The sequence below is a fragment of the Falco naumanni genome, chromosome 13, assembly GCF_017639655.2.
Source record: "Falco naumanni isolate bFalNau1 chromosome 13, bFalNau1.pat, whole genome shotgun sequence".
NCBI lineage: Eukaryota > Metazoa > Chordata > Aves > Falconiformes > Falconidae > Falco > Falco naumanni.
The window spans coordinates 18497274-18516817 of record NC_054066.1 but is presented as its reverse complement, the minus strand read 5'-3'; the positions used below and the strand labels follow the sequence as shown (position 1 = coordinate 18516817).

General features: G+C 52.7%; 3 protein-coding genes across 3 annotated transcripts in view; all 3 read right to left on the bottom strand.

The window, feature by feature from the left end:
- Nucleotides 1-633, bottom strand: part of PSMD1 (proteasome 26S subunit, non-ATPase 1) — a 75584-nt gene extending 74951 nt beyond the window's left edge. Inside the window, exon 1 of the mRNA XM_040612906.1 lies at nucleotides 494-633. Coding sequence (XP_040468840.1) covers nucleotides 494-509 — 16 coding nt within the window. The 5' untranslated portion in view covers nucleotides 510-633. The remainder of the gene's footprint in view (nucleotides 1-493) is intronic.
- Nucleotides 634-1756: 1123 nt separating this feature from the next.
- On the bottom strand, nucleotides 1757-9353 carry C13H2orf72 (chromosome 13 C2orf72 homolog). The gene is given in 4 exon segments (XM_040613331.1): nucleotides 1757-4425; nucleotides 5613-5729; nucleotides 8804-9252; nucleotides 9254-9353. Coding segments are annotated over 4 exon segments (747 nt in total). The 5' UTR covers nucleotides 9343-9353; the 3' UTR covers nucleotides 1757-4333.
- A 6424-nt stretch (nucleotides 9354-15777) lies between these two features.
- Nucleotides 15778-19522, bottom strand: RPL35A (ribosomal protein L35a). The gene is made up of 5 exons (XM_040613176.1): nucleotides 19391-19522; nucleotides 18968-19010; nucleotides 17689-17841; nucleotides 16700-16844; nucleotides 15778-15836 (listed from the first exon to the last, which is right to left on the bottom strand). Exons 2-5 carry the CDS (start codon nucleotides 18976-18978, stop codon nucleotides 15813-15815), a joined length of 333 nt encoding a protein of 110 aa, XP_040469110.1. The 5' UTR covers nucleotides 18979-19010; nucleotides 19391-19522; the 3' UTR covers nucleotides 15778-15812.
- Between the last annotated feature and the right edge of the window lie 22 nt (nucleotides 19523-19544).

Genomic DNA, 19544 nt, shown 5'->3' with positions numbered 1-19544 from the left:
TACTGCCCCCCGCTTTACACCCCCGTGCGTTAGTCATTTTAACTGGGTGAAGACCTCCAGTTCCCCACTGCGCCGCCGGGGCACCCCAGTGCTTGCCCGGGGCCCGCAAGGCCACCGGAGAGCCCTCACAGCGGCACCGGCGGGAGGCGGCCGCCCCAGCCCCCCGCGCCTCCCCACCGAGCCCGCCGGAGAGCCGGTCTCGCTGCGGCCGCCTCGGGGCACGGCCGAGTACCGGGCAACCCCCCCCTCCTCCCGCGGCTCGGGCTTGAGCTACCGGTTGTGGCGAGCCGCCGGGCACCGGGGGGCCTCCCGCTCCCGCCGGGGCGCACGGTGGCTGCCGGGCAGGGCTGAGCGGGGCGGGGGGGAGGCCCCCATGGCGGGCGGCCCCACGGAGAGCTGCGGCCGGCACCCCCGCGGCCTGCGGTGGTGCCCAGTCACGGCCCTGACTCAGCGAAACGCCGGCGGGGAACGCTAACCCGCGCCGCTTCCTCACCGGCCGAGGTGATCATGGTGCCACCCGCCCGGCCCGCGGAGGGAAGTGGGGTCCGCTCCGGCCCAGTGCGGTGGTGCCGCCGCCCGGGGTCCGCACCGCGCCGCTGCCGCTCCGCCGCCGCCCGGCCCGGAAGTACCGCGCAGGGCCCCTTCCGGCAGGACCCCGCTGCGCCCGGGAAAGGCGCCCGTGGCGATCGCCTGCGCGGGGCGGCCGGGAAACGGGCAGGCGCGAGCGGGGCCGCTCCGCCTCCCGCGGCCTCGCACCTTCGCCTGCCGCCCGCGCAGGGGCCTCCGCGGCCCCACCGGCCTCCCCACACCGGGCTTGGGGGGTGGGCAGCACTCCCCCACCTGCGCCCAGTGGGTAGGGGGCGGCAAGGGAGGCTGCGGGGTCCCCACGGGTGACCCCATAAGGCCCAGCCTGCGCTGTGCCCAGACGAACGGCCGCCGCCGCCTGCCGCCCGCCATGACAGGCTGCCCGCCACGGGCGGCACCTCGGGGCACAGGCCTGAGCCCGGCATGGCAGGGGTCGGGGATTTTACCCCACGGGGTTCCCACCTCGCAAGCCGCCTCTGCGGGCCCCAGCTCCCTCGTAGCTGTGAGAAAAGGCCTCACCCCTCCCTCCCTTAAAAAGGAGGCACATACGGGTGGCACCCCACAGCCCCTCACCAGATCCTGCCCCTCAGCCATCGCTTTGCGGCCCAGAGCGGTGTCCGAGCTCCCACCTGAAGGTGCCCCAGCCGTGGAGGAGCATGGAGTCATGTTGGCTCCTGCTTTGGCTTCATTAGAGGGGAAATTCAGGTGGGTGGATTTGCACCAAGGAAAATCCATCTCAACAGCAATGGTGCTGCGCAACAAGTGATCAAAGCGCCCAGACTTCGGTGGCATTGATTTCTACCTGTTTCCGCTAAATAGGAAAAAGTACTTTCTGAAGGGCTTGAATTCCTCGAGGAAAAAAATGGCCTCAGTTAGTAAATGTTATTAATGTAAGTTATCAGAGCCCTACCCATGGCGCCAAGAGGATCACACCTCCGCTCTTCTCACACAGCTGAGAAGATCTCCAGCCTTCCCCGCTGCCTGTAGGTGCGCAGCCTGCCCGACCTGCACACAGACCAGTTCTGCTGATCTTCTGGATACCATATACTGGGGTCACTTCCATTCCCTGCCAATATACCCTTTATTTAAATCAAGAGAAGTATCAGTTAAACCATGCATAATGCTACTTCAAGTATAACACCATGGCAAACAAAAAACAAACCGAAGCACATTCCAATTAGGAAATGTCTTTATTCTTCACAACAAATGTAAGATAGCAGTGCCCTTAAATTATTAAATCAATTAAACATGTAAAACTATCTGCTGCACCTCCACACGCCCAGCTAGTGGGGGGAAAAAAAAGAAAAAAAGAATTCAAGTCATTTTTATTCCTCAAAGGAAAACAATACTTTTGGTCAAATGTATTCCCACTCATCCCTCCTAAACCCCAGGCAGTTCATCCGCTTCCACAAAAGTCTCACTGCAAGAGTAAACTTGTATGATTTAATTAAAATTTACCAGTAAATAAATCCATTGGATTTGTAGCACTGAAATAGGTTGAACTGCAATTCTGTACTCTTAGGCCACCTCTTCACTGCTAAATTCTAGGCGGCAAAGGCCAAATATTGCAAGAAAATAAAGATTCACCTGATTATACTGTCAAATCCTACTGGAGTCACCTAACCAAGAGCTTTATCGGATAAGTACAGCCAGAGGGAACCCACTGCACAGCAGACCTATGCACTCATGCCAGGGACAGAGCAGGAGGATACCTTCAGCTTCCTAAGATGCACTTACTGCTCACCTGCTACTAAGCCTGGGGTCATGAATACAGCCACCCACACCCACAAATACAAAATACATTTGTATTTTCCACCTGGTCATAAGCAAAGAAAACCTACAGAAATCCTGCAGGCTGGAATGAGAGTGGGTTCAGTGCCCTCTTTGCAGAGCCACAAGCTCTGCCAATGTCAGTTGCTCCCTAGGTTCACTCTCCCCAGGCCACACTCACACAGGAGAAGTGTTTCTGCTGGGAAGAGATGCAACATGCGCTTCCCCAAACACTGCTCACATGCTTGGCATCTACCTACCTACTCCTTCCCACCACCTTATGGGGCAGCTACAGCACCTCACAGATGCATTTCAAACAAAGTTTTCCTACATAGACCAAGCCTAACTATTACAACACATTCAAACAAGCAGCATGATAACGCAAAGACTTGCGGAGCACACCTGGAAACACTCTCCATCTCTCCCACTCTACCCTGCCAGTATGCCCCGGGCATCTTTAGCCACTCTCTCTCAGCTAAAAGGCAAAGCAGCACCATCACTAAGGGGACTGACTCTAAACCACAGAGCCGCTAAGCTCTGCTCCAGCGTTATCATCATAACCCCAGTGAGGTAGTCAGGCATCACTGTCCTCATCCTACTGGTGGGGAACCTGAGGCCCAGAAAAGTGGTTTGTTGGAAAATGTTGATGATCACGGTCATGAGCACAGCAGGTAAAAAAAAGCCATCCCCTGCTCCAGATAAGAGCTAGAGAAATGCCAAAGGCACACTGCTGGGACAGAGCACTGACCAGAGCTGGCAGGACGGCAGACACTTCAGCTGCCACTGGAAAAAAAGGAGCCAGAGAGAGGACAGCCATGTGCAGAGGACATACCGACATAATACGGCTAATCCAGAGAAGAGGTAGGCTAAACATGATGGGTTGAGCTGGATGGAGCTCCAAAAAGACAGCCAGCCCCAAACAAAACCCAGGAGATTGTGCTAAAAATAAAACAAGACCTGTTTCATGTTGCATTAAAGTAAGAATAAAAAAGGTATTCTTAGCATTATAGTAATATTCCTCATAAACCAAGGATTTGCAGCTAATTGTGTTGCCCCACAAGGTACACAAAGCCCTTTGGAACTACTTAAATAGATTATATTTATTTGTGAAGCAGCCACATTTTGTGCTGCAGGCCACCTCCAAGACCTGCCACCACATGGCTGTGGGGATGACCCAGGTAAGATGGGACTGTCCCACAACCTCATCTGGCATCAGACACACCTTAGTGTCCATCTGCCACCCCCTCCCAACCAAGCAGTCCATCAGCCAGTCTATGAGCACCAAGGCAAGCCAGAGGGATGGATCCTCCTCCCAAACCACACTTGGCTCCAGCTGCCATTACTATCAGAACCTTTTGCATTACTCTTGCTACCTGCAGTGGGCTGTTACTGCATTATCCATGCTACACGGTTACATTCAAGCCTGTTCAGTAGCAGGTAGATCCAAGATGGCACTAAATATGACATTGCAGTCTCCATGCCACCATGCTTTCTTTTTTTTTTTCCTGATCAGAGAGAGGGTGGGAACTTCAAAGCAGCAGTAAAGCGGGAAAACAAGGCAGCAGAATCTGTTTGCCAGGGAGGCCAGCCCTGGCAATCTCAGCAGGGAACTTCGCTCAGAATTAGAAAGCACTCCTCATTCTTCAAGCAGGTGGCTGCATTTCACACTCAAAGTACCAACATCATTTCACCCAGGACACAGGATACATCCTCAAAGGGCTTCTTAGAAGCCCAGTGTCCAGCAGCAGCTCCAGGTACCCCCAGACAGCAGGGCGCAGCAAGGGATGGCTCTCTGGCATGGACCTCAGAGGCTGTCAGCAGCTACAGAAGACCCTGCTGAGTTAAGCTGAGCAGCTTCTCCCCAGAGTGGTGGGTCCTCAGAGAAGAGGGTGAGTGGGCATGCACCAGCTCCTCCTCCCACTGCTCCAAACCCACCAGGCAGATCTGGGACATGGACTGTGCTGGGCACCCAGGTGCTCTAGGTGCCCACACCTCCAGCAGCTTCTTCATAGTTTCCATTGGGGGACAGGCTGGTCAGAGCCAACTCTTCCTCAGGATCCCGTAGGTCATCTGCAAACAGCAGAGAGAGGTCAAGGGAGATCTGAATGGGAAACACTTCTTCATGCAAAATGCAACTTAAAATGAAAAGAAAGCATGGGACAAAGCTCTTGGTATCTATTCACAATCTAAGCACAGCTGATCTTTTTCATAACTTACTTTCATTTTGATTTACAAACTCAACATTGCTTCAACAAACAAGGGTGACCTATGAGCAAAGGAGCACGAGGCCCAGCTCCCTGGCCACCTGCAGTCTCACCAATCTCAGAACAAGCCGTGTGGCCATGAGGTATCACCCGCCTGGCACTGACAGCAAGAGCAGGCACTTATATTTTCTGACCCTAGAGGACACATCTCAAACCTGCACAAACTGGACATTTCAGTTGTTTCCTCCAACCCTTACACTTTTTAAACATTTTATGTGTTTAAGAGGCATTTGGACAATGCCCTTAATAACATGCTTTAACTTTTGGTCAGCCCTGAAGTGGTCAGGCAGTTGGACTAGATGATCATTGTAGGTCCCTTCCAACTGAAAATATTCTATTCTATTCTTTCTACAGTGAAGGAGCTTCCCCTCTGTGTGCTCCGTCAAGCAGTATGGATCTCTACATCTCACGCCTTGTAGCTTCCTGCATGGGGGCACTTCTGCAAAAAGAAAATCACTGCTGGAAAAGGCAAGCAGAAGTGCCAGCAAAGGCTGAACGTTAGGCAATTCATTACCTGAACAACTTCCTTTAGAATCAGGGAGCCCAAGGCTGGCTGCCCTCTTCCTCCTCTCCACCAGCCCCAAATGCAAGTGGTTTGGGAACACCCATTCCAGCCATGTTTGCAGAAGACATCATGTAAGATCAGGGTGATGCTTCCAATTCATTGTTTAGACAGACAGCAGTTCTACTGCCAGAAACTCTGCCAAAATGCTGAGTTCTGAAGTTCTCCCAGGGGTGTAGTTGGGCACCAGACCCAACGTGGTTTTATTTAGACAAGCAAAAAGTCAGAAAACAGGGAAGCAGCAACACAGCAGCCAGCTGGTTGTCTTCAAGTTCTGGCCAAACCACAGCCAGGGAAGAGATGTCAGCTGCGGAGCTGGAAATAGCTTAAGGAAGCCACCAGCAAGGGGCTTGGGGACTTGAACCACCAGGGAATTGGTGAGAAGCCTCTGACAGCCACAGCAGGAGTACAAGGGAGGGAGCTGGGCATACCTTCATGAACACTGTTTGTAGCTTTTGCTTCGTGACCTTTTCTCCGGCTCCTCCGGCTCCAAGAAATGCAACGCAGGAAGGATGGAAGCTTCCACCTCTCCCTGTCTTTCCCCTCTTCTGGATAAACGGGAGAAGATGAGTTCAGACCAGCAGCGGTCAGCCCTGCTGCTCCCCCACTTCCCTGCTGCTGACTCGCGACATCTCCCCTCCACGAGCCCAATTCCTCACTGCAAAACCGGGTCCGCTCCACAAAGCCCACCCCTGGAAAGCACAGAGCATCTCCTGGCAATCCTTATTTCAGTCCAAAACCTCTCTGCTACCCTGGAAATTTGTTCCCAGTGCTGACTTCTACTTTGCAGCCTCACTGCCAAAACCATCCTGGATGCAGCCGCCCAGGGCAAGCAAGAAACCTGGCAGGAGCTCAGCCAGCACACGTGGCAAGGCTGGAGACTGACACAGGGCATGCCTGCAGAAGGAAGTTTTTCTTTTGTATTATCACACAGCTTCTGCCACATCAACCTATCTACTGCTCCCTGCTTTACTAAGTAGTTCCGGGAGAGACCTGATGGACAAACAGACTTGCAGCACGCTGAAAACTACAGCTGTAACTGCTTGCAAAATGCAGAGAGCACGTGGCCTCCATCAACGTATAGTATTTATTTTGGAGGATAACAAAGGTCTCAGCAAGTTACTACAGGCTTTCAAGCCATTATAGTAAAACGCTACAGTAGCTTGTAAAACACTACATCAGCGTATTTTATATGGTCTCCAACAGCAGCAGTCCAGCATCTCCATTGAAATATTATCCAGCCTTTCACCTGCTAATCAGATAACAAATGATAAACACTTCAGCGTCCTTCAGTTTAGCAAACCATTGCGACACTAAAGGGTTCACAGTGGCAGTCTTTCCTGCCTGTCAACAAACCAAAACCTCCAGCCACAAACATATGCTCCCCTTGCAGTGTGCAGGGACTCTGGACCCCACCCAGGCAGGGCAGAATAGCAGCCCAGCACATTCCTGCTTAGACCCAAGTGATGCAGGAACACCACTGCCATTGCTGTCCTAGCTCCACTGCACAAATGGCAGTGTCCAGGCTATTCCCAGCATGGGGCGGAGGGGAGGCTGCAGCTCCAAAGCAGCTGTCATGGGCAGAGCTGAGCAGCAACGTGTGTGAAGAGGAAGAGGCTTTGAAGCTGGGCTGAAGTAAAATGAGCGCAAGCACACATACACAGAGCCTTATCCTCTGTACACCTGCCAGCATCCTTATCCAGATGCAAGAGCATCTTTTTTCAGCTTAGCACAAGCTCCTTCTAAAGTCAAGAGGGGAAACAAGATAAGCTCAGCCCTGACTGAGGACATCCTTAGAGCAGCATCCCTAGAACCTGCTTTTCAGGGTGCTCTGCAGCCCCACACCCATCTTTCCCACAGTCCTCCCTCACTTTACATTGAAGATATTATAGCCCTTCATATATATTTCCCTCGCTTGTGGGGATAGCCATGGGGTGAAGGAGACCAGGCTGCAATGAAGCTGGTGCCCAGCATTGCCAGGTCCCCAGCTTCCCAGAGGCATGGCTACACTTGGGATCCCTCTGGCCACATGGACATTTTGGAAGGTGGGTCTCACAAGGGTGTGGAAAGAAGCTGTCCCTGTCTAAGGTTGAACCCTGCAGCTAATGAGCATCCTTATTACACATGCAGGTCCTGGGACACTTACATGACTAAGAGCACCAGGCAGAGCATCAGAGGTGAATTAAAGCATCGTGCCGAGTCCTCCTACCCACCACGCTTATAAAGTACACACAAACAGGCTGAAACACCTGCTCTGGCTCCTTCTGCTCCTCCTTCTCCACTGTTGGCTGTTACACTGGTTCCACATCTGCATGAAGGACAAGTCCACAGCCAGCCACAAAAATACATGTACTGAGCCAAGTGCCAGCAATGTGCAGGGGTAGAAGAAGGTCATGTATGCAGGGATGGTTTTCTGCCTCTGTAGCTGCTGTCCCACCAGGCTGCTGCAGCCAGTGGAGGTCTCACTGGCATCTGAGAACACACCAGAAATTCTTGCAGCAGGAAAATCATGAGGAAGACAAAAGCATGCAAAAGGACAGAAGCTAGAAAGGGGATCATGCGTGTCTCAGTGAAAAGAGTTGACAAAAGACAGCCCTGCACCCTCGCAGTGGATCCTGGCCGTCTCAAAGCCCCTCAGCATTCAAATCCAGGATTCTGGACTGAGCTGATGGAAAGAAGCACCGGAGCTGCAGCCAATGCACCCCATGTCCCAGGGATCCCAGAGGGCCCTGTCAATGTGCTGCCACAGGCAAGTGCCAGGATCCCTGGGGGTAAAGGCAGCAAGACAGCAGAACACCAGAGCCCCTGGAAATGATGGGAAGCAAGCGAAAAGTGGAGGAAAATGAAAGAAGGGAAGAGGAAAGAGAAACAGCTTTAGACAGGGAGTGCCAAAGATCACAGTGAGCCCAGGCTGTTTCATGTGGCTGCTGTGACAGCAGAGCCTGCCCAGCTGCCCATCACCCTGCGTTCACACACAACCATGACGCCTCTCGCTCCAGGGCGAGCACTTTTCTTCAGGGCCTGTTTGACACAGAGCTTTCATCCTGCCATCGTCACCTTGCTTAAACTGGCCACCAACAGATGACTGGGTTTAAACCCAACCAACCCCTTGCTGTGGTTCTTACTATGCAAAGTCAGCACAAGCATCTTCCTCCTGCAGGAAGGTCAGGTCCTGCCTGCACCCTACAGTTCCCGCGTCCCCAAGGACACACAGCCACAAGCATTGATGGCCACCATGTCACATGGATCACCACATTGTCACAGCTATCAGCTGACACATATCCCTGCTATCCATGAGCTGCTCTAGTGCTTCCCAGTCCACTGGGAAGTTTGTTCTCCCCGGCTGCTAGAACTGGGAATGCCACCGGAAAAAAAGCAGATCCCGTTGGGAAGGCTCTGATCCCAACAGCATGAAAGAGATCCCACTGGGGAAAGCCAGATCTGATTGGGTGGGGGGAAATCCCATCAGTAGCGGTTAGATCCCATTAGGATGGGGTAGATCCCACCGGAAAACGGAGCAAATCCCACTGCGAAAGCCCCCGGGGGAGCGAGGGAGGGAGGGAGAGAGGGAGGGAGGGAGCGGCCCGACCCCCCGGCGCCCCGCGGCCGGTGCCCCCGGTACCTGTGGGGTGCTGCAGGGCGGCGCGCAGGGCGCGGCAGGCGGCGGCGCGGCACTCGCGCAGGGCGGCGGGGCTGCCGGGGCCGTACCGGGCCGCCTGCACCGTGCCGGGCGCCGGGAACTGCCGCCGCAGCGTGGCGTCCAGCACCGCCGCGTCCTCCGCGTCCCCGCCGGGCAGGAGGACGCCGACCACGGCGGGCGGTGGCGCGGGGGGCAGGCGGCCGCGCACGTCCCGCACCACCTCCCGCAGGCGGGCCCGGGCCCCGCGGCCCCGCGCCGCCCCGCCGCGGCACAGCACCAGCAGCAGCCGCGCCTCCAGCGCCCGCCGCCCGCCGCCCGCTCGCCGCCGAGACCGGCACCCCGGCACCGGCCCCGGCACCGGCCCCGGCGGCGCCTCGTCGCCCAGGAGGTCACGGGCGAAGGCGGCCAGCGTGGCCGCTGCCGGGGCCCCCCTCCGCCACCTCGGCCACCAGCAGCACGGCCCGCCGCCCGCCCGCCCGCTCCACCAGAGCCCGCAGCTCCAGCAGCTCCGCCGTCGCCATCTCCCGCCGCCGCGCACCCGGCCTGGCACCGCGCACCGCCCCCGGCACCGCCCCGCCGCCGGCACCGCCCCGCCGCAGGTCCCTCGGCCCCGGCAGCATCCCCGGGCCCGTACCCGGGCACCCGCTCCAGCGCCGCCCCCGCTCCAGCGGGGCGGGGGGTGCCAAGGAGAGCACCGTACCCCCACCGCCCCATGCACCCCAGCCCCGGCCCGCCCCCCCCCAGCTCCCTCTGGCGAGCAGCCCCTGCCTGCTGCCGGGTGGGCACAGCAGCGGGGGCCTGGAGGGGACCCGGGGCACCCAGAGCTGCCACGCAACCAGCCTCAGAGCCGTGGCACAGGCTTCCTGCGAGCCTGGGCTCCTTTCCAATGAGGTGATAAAATTCAAGCAAAAAACGTGCTGCGGAGGGGCCAGGGACCTGAGAGAGCGGTGAGCAGAGGCTGCGGTGGCTGCAACGTGGAGCACCCACGGGGCCGCAATAGAGGCGCAGCTGACGGTGCACCCCAAGGGTACAGCGTGCTGCCCAGGGTGTAACACCCCGCACCCCAGGGCAGCGATGAAGTGGCCTCTGTGGCATCATGTGCCACAGGAGGCACTATGCTACTGCACAGCCTGGCCAGCCACATTTGGGAAAATATTCCACTTTGGGAAACAATTACCCCCTGAAAGGCCATACCCACGCCGCTGGTCACATGTTCCCCAATTCATGCACAAGTTCACAGCCGAGCTGCAGCGCCCACCTCACACACACTGAACCTCCGAGCCCCTTCCCAAACCAGTCCCCTTTGGCTTCCCCTCTGCAAACACTACATCCATCCCCTTCCATGCAAAACAGCCCATAGTCACAGCCCCGCCAGCACCGGCACTGCTCCACAGTGACACACACATGTCCCGTCAAAGCACAAAAAGTTTGCAGGGCAGTTTGCAGGGCTAAGTACAGAGCTATAATTGGGGCTTTGATGCTGGCACGTGTTACACAGCCTCAGCATGGGATAAGGCCAGTATCCCACGAGCTGGCTCTGCCAGCCAATGGCAAATGAAAGCCACATGACAGAAGCTGCCATGCCCAACCCTGGCGCTTACGTGGTGTCGGCGTGTCTGCCAGATGAACCAGGAAGCTCCAATCCACAGCACATGGTAAATACTTCCCCTGTGCCATATCAGAACAGACTCCTCCAAACAGGTAGTGTCTTATCGCAAGAACCTGGGAGCAGGTAAACAGCTCAAAGGTGCAAACGGCCAGAGTCACCTTGGCCGGTCACTCTCTGAGACCGTATGGAGCCAGACCATCTCTGTGGGATGGGCAGAGGAAGCTCCAAGAATACCGGGGGTGAAAGCAGAGCCCAAATCCATGTGTCTGCCCTGGATTAGTGATTCCCAGTTTGTGCATTGGGGCATGCTTGTGCCGTGAAGGCTGCTGAGCCAGCATGCCTGCTCCCTGCTTGTCTTCATGGCCACCCATCCCCAGAGCCCAGCAGATCAGCAGCCACCATAGGGACATGGCAGAGGCGTCGCAGTGTAGGTATGGCAGCTTGGGAAGGTTGCTGTGTGACACCAGTTTTAAGCCAGGAAAACGTCTGCCCCAGGTTTCAAAAACACTACCCTACACCAGCATCGCAGGAGCCAGACAGCCTAGGTGAGGGTTTCAGGGAGACTTTATGCCCCGGGTCCTAGCAAAAGTAACTTACTCATTGACAAATGCTGATAAGTAAATTGGGAGGGGATAAATGAGAAGGATTAGGCTTCTCTTCCAAAGATCAGGGTCTACTATTGCAAGAGCTCATGCTGCCATGCCAGCATGGTAGCCCTGAGAGCAGCTGTCAACGTGGCAGGGCTACAAAGTCAGACATAATTCAGCAGCTAAATCTGGCCTTACTGTTGTCCAGATTTTGTATTTACAATGACTTTTTTCTCATCTGTTCAGAATCCTGCTCATGGTCCTGTGGAGAAAAGCCCCGGGTGTAACCAGCACCATGAGTTGTGCCAGCAGCAGGAGGAGGGGACAGGAGCAGGGGCTGGTCCTCAGCAGCCCTCATCTTGGGGTTTCTCTGCTCATACTTTCCTCTTCTACAGAATTTTTGATGCAGACCTCACAAAGACTGGTTCATAAGGCAGTCACAAGCAGGTCTCTGGGAAGAGGGACCAGCAGCTTTGGGTGCTCCCTGCGAGGAACAAGCCAAAACCAAACAGTTGCTTTGGCCAGTTAGACCAAGGAAGCCCAGGTTTCTTGCAGTTGGCTCTAAGGAGGCAGGATGCTGCCTGCAAACTGCCACAAGAAGACCCACAACACGTTTAAACTCCACCCAAGCTGCCAGCGCAGCCTGTGGTGTGGTGGTGCCAGTTATACCCTGTCTGATGTGCAAAGACCATTAACAGCATGGGTCTTGAAGGGCTCTTTTCAAGCAGTGCTGTGCCAGTGACTTCCACAGACACCCATACTCCCAAAGTGCCTTGGGAAGTGGGCTTTAAGCAGGCAACTCCCTGAATTTATGAAGATGATTCCTGCAGAGAAGCCATAAAAAAAAATTGAAATGATATTTCTAACTCAGCTCAGAAGGAGCACCACTGGCTATTTCTCTGCAGCGACCCCAAAGTTTAAACCACCAGCACAGCCTCTAGAAACTAGTATTTGGGACCAGATAGAGCTATTCTTTGTGGCCACTGCAATTCTCTAGTTAATGTACCATTGCCAGCAGAGGCTGGTTGGAAAGGTGAATGCCACCCACAATACCCAAACAACCTTGTTTACATTTCTTTACTCATTAACAGAGGTAAGATCAAACAGCAAATACAACTTTATCTCCCTCTGTGTTACCCAGAGGGGTACAGCTCAAACAGTTCAGAGGGAGTCATGAGCTCAGTATTTGCAGTACCCAACAAAGTTACTCCAGAGCTCTGGCAGGCATCTGAACAAAACCACGGATGTATTTACAAGGCCTGACACTCCTTCAAACATCCCACAGTCACATTTGTAGAAAATCTCTACAGATAGCCCTAAATGAGGGTAATCACATCTCTTACATACGCCCATAGCTGTTCAGAGAAAACACAACATCTGCTCATTTTGCACTTCAAAGGAGGAGGATGCTTTTTTCAGAGAAATAGATTTATCATGTGTATTAGTAGTGCCTTGAAGTCTAAACAAAATCAAAGGTCCATTGGATTAGGCCCCTTGAGAGATGCATTTACCAAGACAAACCTCTCTTCTGAAGAGAGTATAAAGAGGACAGGGAAAAGGATTTTTTGCCAGTTTTGATGATAGGAGGGCAAAGAGGCTAAATGAGCAAGAGGGAATCCGTGGAAGTAGCTCTGAGCTTCTGTGCCCAGTGACTCAGCCCAGCTCTTCAAACTCTTCCTCTCAGCAGCATCAGTGCTCATGGGGGCACTTGAAAAAACCTCTGAGCCAGCTAGGAGCAGGGACTGACTGCTGACAAGCTAAGCCTTAGCAAACCTATGCACATGTGCTCTTTCACACATGTGTTCTCCAAAATTGCTTCCACTTACTGCTTTGGAAAAATACATTATCATTATGAGATGGTAGAAAGCACCTGCTTTATTCATGCAGTGCTACCAGCTGCCACCAGGAAAATTGCTATGGGGCACCAGCACTCACCAGGTTCTTCATCCACGGAAATCTTGGGTGCCCCAAAGAAGTTCCAGAGGAAGTAATTGTCAGTGAAGAAAATACCCCAAACCCCACCTATTCAGTTGCCCCGAATACCCCGGTCCCACTGATTCCCTTCCAGGCCCTGTCTCCTGAAGTCCTTGGGTCTTCCCACCTCTTCCACTGACTTGCCCCAGAACGCTCCTCAACCTTTCTAGCCCCTGAACCCAGAGTCCTACCCACTTTTTACCCACTGAAGCTTGAACTGTATCAAACCAGACACAGCTCCTTCCTGTGGCAAGTCCAGTCACAACTGAATCCAAATGGGATGATCGCTTTTTTCTGTCCCAGCTCCCCAAACCCAGCCAACTACAGGGATGGCTGAGGCAGCCTGTGCCGATTCTGCTGTGGCCTGGATCCATCCCCATCATCACACCCCCTCTGAGATCTGCTCAGCAGAGTTTACGCTCCATAAGGAAATAAAGCTGGGAAGTCCCCGGCTGCCCCACGGTTTAGACAACAGCCTGGCTTCCTGATCAAGCACCCTAAACCTTTCCTTGCCTCCCTTCTCCAAAATCCCATTCGCTTTGAAAGCTGTGCCTCATGCTGCCCATCTCTGCAGTTGTCCTAAGTTTCCTTGTGGCACCATCCCTTTCTGGATGGCAGAGGAACTTGGGAAGGTATGTCTGGAGAGGACAGGGACCTGGCACATGGCCACGTGCAGACAGCCCATGGTGTTGGGGTAGTCCTGACCATGCAGTAGGAGGGATGTCTCTGCCTGTCCCCTTAGAGAGCGATGGAGGCTGCTCCTCTACAGGGAATACGTTCAAAAACTGGCTGGCAATAGACATGAAATCAGACCCAAGGACCAAGCTGCCTCTTCTAGCGGTCCTGCCAGACCCTCAGCTGGACCCTTGCCTTTGGTTTAACAACAGAACGCGGGACTATCTTCTCACAGCCACCAGCCTCCATTTTTTCCCAGTACACACATGCCTTCAACACCACTAGTCTGGCTTTGTGCGCCCACCCTTTGCAGAACCTCTTAAAAGTTACCCCAGACCCCACCGAGCCAGAGACCTGTGATTGGGGATCACTGCCACACAAACACAGCCCTTCCCGCCTCCTTCCCACAAAACCCCTCCTTGGCATGGGCCAAGCCCCCCAGCTTCTCAGAACTGTTTTCTTTATAAAAATGACAAAGGGCAGATCCATCAGCTTCCCTGGCTGGAGTTGCTCCCAGTGCTGGGAACAGGATTTGGATCTGCCTGGCTTGACACTGTTGAGCCCTGGAAGAGGCCACAGATAACCAGCTGGCAAGGCACTGCTCTGGTATACCACAGGTCACCACAGGGCTGTTGAACTTTGCCCTATGGGCTACATAGGCATGATAGGCCAGATCAGTGAGGAGCAGGGCTAGACAAGGTTTTTTTTGAGATGGGCAAAACTTGGCTCAGGTGCTGCCTTGACCAAGATCTTCCAGAGGTAGTACTCAGATACTCATATGCCAGAAGCCCACAGGACAACTGCTCCCTGCTGCTCTCACAGCATGCGATGCCAGCTGAGCAGAGCAGGCTGTTCTCCTCTATCCTGGGAAGAGACCTGTTACCCTTGGCCAGCTTCTGGGCCATGCAACAGTGCTCCTAATTCTTGCTGGAGCATCTCCTTTTTGTGCTCTAGCTGAGCTGGCTGGAGAGGTTTCAGGCCACAGCCCCTTGTTCCTGCTTTGCTGGATCACAGTGCTCCTGCTAGCCTGGCAGCAGAGCTAGCATACGAAAACTTGCCAACCCTGTATTAGTCAAAATGAGAAGGGTGTTCAACATTTAAAGAGCAGATCTCCCGTGACTTGCCTTTGTGGGACTGCAGCAGGTTGGGGGAACAGTCACAGCAGCAAAGAGCTCCAAGACTCTTGGATATCTACCCAGGATTAGCTGAAGAACAAAGCATGGATGCAGCTTGAGAGCACCCATGGCATTCTGCCTCCTCTCCTCCTCAGCTGTCCAGGTGCCTACATTCCTCCCCATCCCAGCCACGCATCCTGCAGCTACACCCCTTGCCTCCGCAGGGCACCCCTGTGCTCCCAGGTCTTAAAATTACCCAGTATTTTTGAGGGATATATTAAGAAACTCTGAGGCTTGTACTTCAAGAATCTTTAAATTATTTTTTCACCACCTTCTTATTCAACAAACCTTAAAGAACTCATGAAGATGATGCACTGGCTTGATGCAAAGATCCTTGCCATCCTGCATTACACACTGTGATAAGGCTGGCCAGGAAACCAGCAAGTATTAACTCAGGCAAGAGAGAGTTATGATGAAAATTTCTTAATAAATTACATAAAGCAGATGCTACAGGAATGCATGCTACACAGCTCATTCTTTGTGATTCTACTAGAATTCTACTAGCTCACATCTAAAAACAGTACTTATACCTGCTAGGATTTAGTGTTGCATTACAGTTTTGTCTCAACAGCAGTTATTGCAAAGTACAAGACAAGAATTTTCCCTCTAGAAGGTAAGCCAAGCAAATGCTTCTCATGTTCTATATAAAGCTTGCGTGCACAGTTTAAGATGTTGTAAACATTTGTTGTTTAGCCCTACAAACCATTCAGATTCCATGATGGGAGGCAGAGACAGGTCGCAGTAAAATCTGCCTGCGACCTGTCTTTAGAATGTAGTCTGGTCTACAAATGCCTTGCCAAGCACAGGTTGAATCTCCATTTCATCATCTAGCTGAGTCACTACTCCATCCCTGTGCTGTGAACTTTGATACGCTACTGAAAAAGAACAAAGACCCTCAAAACAGGCAGAGGGGATAAAAACAGAAACGTACAAAAATTAAACAGATTCTCCATTTTATTTCCAATAAAAATTCAGATCCTAGATGGATACAGCATCTGTAAAATACAAGAATAGACAGAATCTGTTAGAAATATTATTATTAGACTACTATCTTAAACACAAGTTTTACAGTTACAATCTAGATCAATCTCTTCATCTACTATAAAAGCAACCCCCTCATTTACAAAGAGGTGCAAGAATGGAAAAGTGTAACAACTAGTTCAGTGACCCAAAGTAGCATTTCACTGGTGGTACAGACTCCCCCAGCAGCTGGCCCTCCCGCTCACTGGCAGGGAGAGCCCTCATGGGTCTAGTTTCAGGATTTAACTGTGCTGCTTCTACTGTGCTTTTTCTAAGGCACAGAAGACAGACAGACAGAAAGGAAGGACTGCACCCCTCTGATACCCCCTTTGACGTTACTAGAAAAGTATTGCATTAGACTTCTGGGTGAGGGACCTAAAGGGACAGTCTCACTGAAGCCCTGGGGCCAAAACATCAACTGTAGAGGAGGTGCTAGGGGACAAACCAGGACAGCACACCCCTCAGTTAAAACATTTGGGAGGTAGGAGTAAAATCTTATCAACAGGTAGGAACTGGAGTAGGAGGGTACAAAAACACATGTACAAGATAACTTTAGAAGGGAGCTGGGGAGCAGTCCTGGAACTTGAGAAGTCCTTCCAGTCAACCTGAGCAAGCATACAGAACCCTTGGCAATGAGACAATCCCCCCCCTCAGCACAACAAGCCAGCAGCAAACCTCTCCTAGCTCCAAAAGGAGCACTTCTCAAATTGCCACGTCAAATACACAACAGCAACAGAACAAAACCATAGCTCAAGTTGTTCCTCATACTATGTAGGATTAAAAAAAAAAGGCACACCAAAAACTGCCAATAACTTGTTGCTAAAATAAATCTACTTACCACTCGGATTCTGTGTCCAATGGCCTTGGCAGGAAGGTTGGAGCGGAACTTGGCACGAACCATGCCACTGTTCCCATGTGCGCGGGTTACCTTCCCCCAGATCACTCGTGTCCTGTTGGGCTTGCCACCAGGGGTTACGGTGTTGCTGAGGAGAGAGGAAAAGAACTGCTGAGCACACCAGTCACAGCTCTGTACAGGACTGATCAATGACAGTACAGACAATGCAGGCTCCTTAAGACACTTCATTAACTTTATTCCACAACTGTCTTTTAATAACGTATCTTCCACTATTATTTACCTGTGAAATTTATTAGGCCTGCAATTTTCACAATACCTTACAAATGGGTAAGTAGTGCAGCTTGTAACTTACCAGAAGCTCCACTGGAGAGCTATAAACAAGTTAAAAAGCTTAAGAATTTGGAAAACACTGATACTAATATGATCAATCCAAAACCTCCTCGATTTCAACTCCGAAGAAAATGAAACGTCTTATTTGTTAAGATTTCTCTGGACACTAAGGCTGGAGAGGCCTAAGCCACTGGGACAGACTGCCAAAAATTGCTTTACAAGAAAAGCTATATGCCAGCCTGACCACCATCATTTCCAAGATAACAGTCTGATCAGTTTTATTCAATGCAATTCGGAACTCTTAATTACACTCAAAGAAAAGTGGAAGTTAGTAAATAACTGTTCTTAAGGCCTCCACCAATGCCAGCACAGCAGAATTGACAGTGCTCTGACATCAGTATGCAAAAGGCAGGATACAAATACCTCCAGACTTCACAAAGTATTTCTGCTGGACTTCAAAAATGAAACCAATCCAGGAAACTGGCCTATACAGTACTTCACGGACATTTTATTGATATATTGAGCCCAATTTATTTTTGTTCTAACAATAAAGCTCTATAAACAGACTGCTCACATCCTGACATTTACAAAAGCTGACATAGGAATTGGCTAATTTGGCATACTAATAAATAGTAACTTACTTTTTAGCTTTGTATACGTAGGCGCACCTCTTGCCCAAGTAGAAGTCTGTCTCCTGACGGGCATAAACACCTTCAATTTTCAAAAGGGCTGTGTGCTCCCGCTGGTTTCGGAGGCCACGTTTGTAGCCAGCAAAGATGGCCTTGCACCACAGCCTAAAGGCATGGAAAACATTTACAAATTGCAATTCACTCCAAAGTATCAAATGTAAAATCAGGTACCGTTTCAGCGCAAACTAGTTCCACACCAGTAGAGATTTAGCTGAGGAAAAAATCCTGTCGCTTTTGCTTTTATAAATTACTGCAAATCCTTATGTTCAGTCAACAGAGGAAAGCTAAGTAACTGGAACATGAAGTATTTATGAGCACTTTGTATCCTTCTGCTTGTTATAAATTTCTGCCACTACAGGCTTCACAGTAAAACCGAAGTGCTTCAGCACTAGTAGGTGTTACGTTTTCAAATATCTACTAACACTGAGTGATAAATAAATACTACTTTTTTTTTCCTATAGGTAACATTAACTGAATCTCCTGTGCTGCAGTAACTGCTACAGAAGATATTAACCGCTGCTAATTTGTAGAGAGACAGTCCCACATACACTGGACAAGAAACATTACACAAACTCAACAATTCTTCATGATGAAGACCTGCCTGTACTACACAGGTAAGGCAACCATGGGACTCATTCCACACATCGTGTACACAGCATGACTGTCTCAACTGCATCCAGCAACTGTCCCATAGCACAACAGGTATCAAAACTAAGCTATCCAGTACCACCTTCCACGCATGCACAACGTGAGATAAACTCCACACATAAATATCAAGACAAAAAGCTGTGATTCAGATTCAATCCCTCCACCATTTACAAACTCAAGCCCTACACCCACCATAGGGAAAACTCGATGGCACAGCAGCTCCCTTACCCAAAGAAGCAGTATGTCAAAGCCCCTGCTGTACAGTGCAGGTGCACAAAGACCATGCTATCAAAACCACCATTAATATCCTGCATCTGCTGACAGGCCAGGGAAAGCGTGGCACACAGCACCAACAGCTACAACCAGCTTCAGAACAGGGAGCTACAACTGGGGGCGTTTAATAGAAGGCCCAGCAGGATACTGGGCAGAGAAGCGGCCCTGGAAAATGAGAACTGCCGCAGGAAAACGGATGACTGCCCGCAGCTTTAACAAAAAGCTCTCAGAAACGCTCAGCTTGTCAAGAGGACTTGTCGAAAGTGCACCGTAACAGCGAGCCCAGAGCCACCTCGGGGCTGTCACTCACCTGCCGGTCATTGTGTCCTCCTGAAGCCCCGGTCCCTGCAGGCCTAGAAGGGACACACAAGCCATGAGTCCCGCAGGCCGGCGGCTCCGCAGGCCCAGTCCGGGGGCCGCGACATTCTGCCGGCCGGCGGCCACCCAGAGCAAGGCGACGCGGGCCGCCAGCCGCCCCAGGCCGGGCTCCGGCTCACGGGGCAGGGAAGGGCACCCCTCCGCTTCCCCACGGAACGGGACGCTCCAGCCCCATTTCAGCTGCGGGCCTCAACCCGCGGCCGGGACCATCCGCCGCACATCGGCGCCATCCCGCCCTCCACCCGCTCCGCACGGCGCCAGCCGCAGCGCGCCGGGAGCCTCGCGCCCGCCGACGGCCCCACGGCGGGGGCAGCTCCCCCTGCCCGCCACCCCGCGCCGCCGCTCCCCGGCTCACCCCGCGGCGCCGAACCAAGATGGCGGCAAAAGGGAGCCCCGCCGCGCTGCCTTCCGGGATATGGGCCGGCAGGACCCCCGCGGGGGGGCCAGCACCGCCTGAGCGGGCGAAACCCAGGCGGCCCCGGCGGGTCGGGTACATCGCCCCCAGCGCC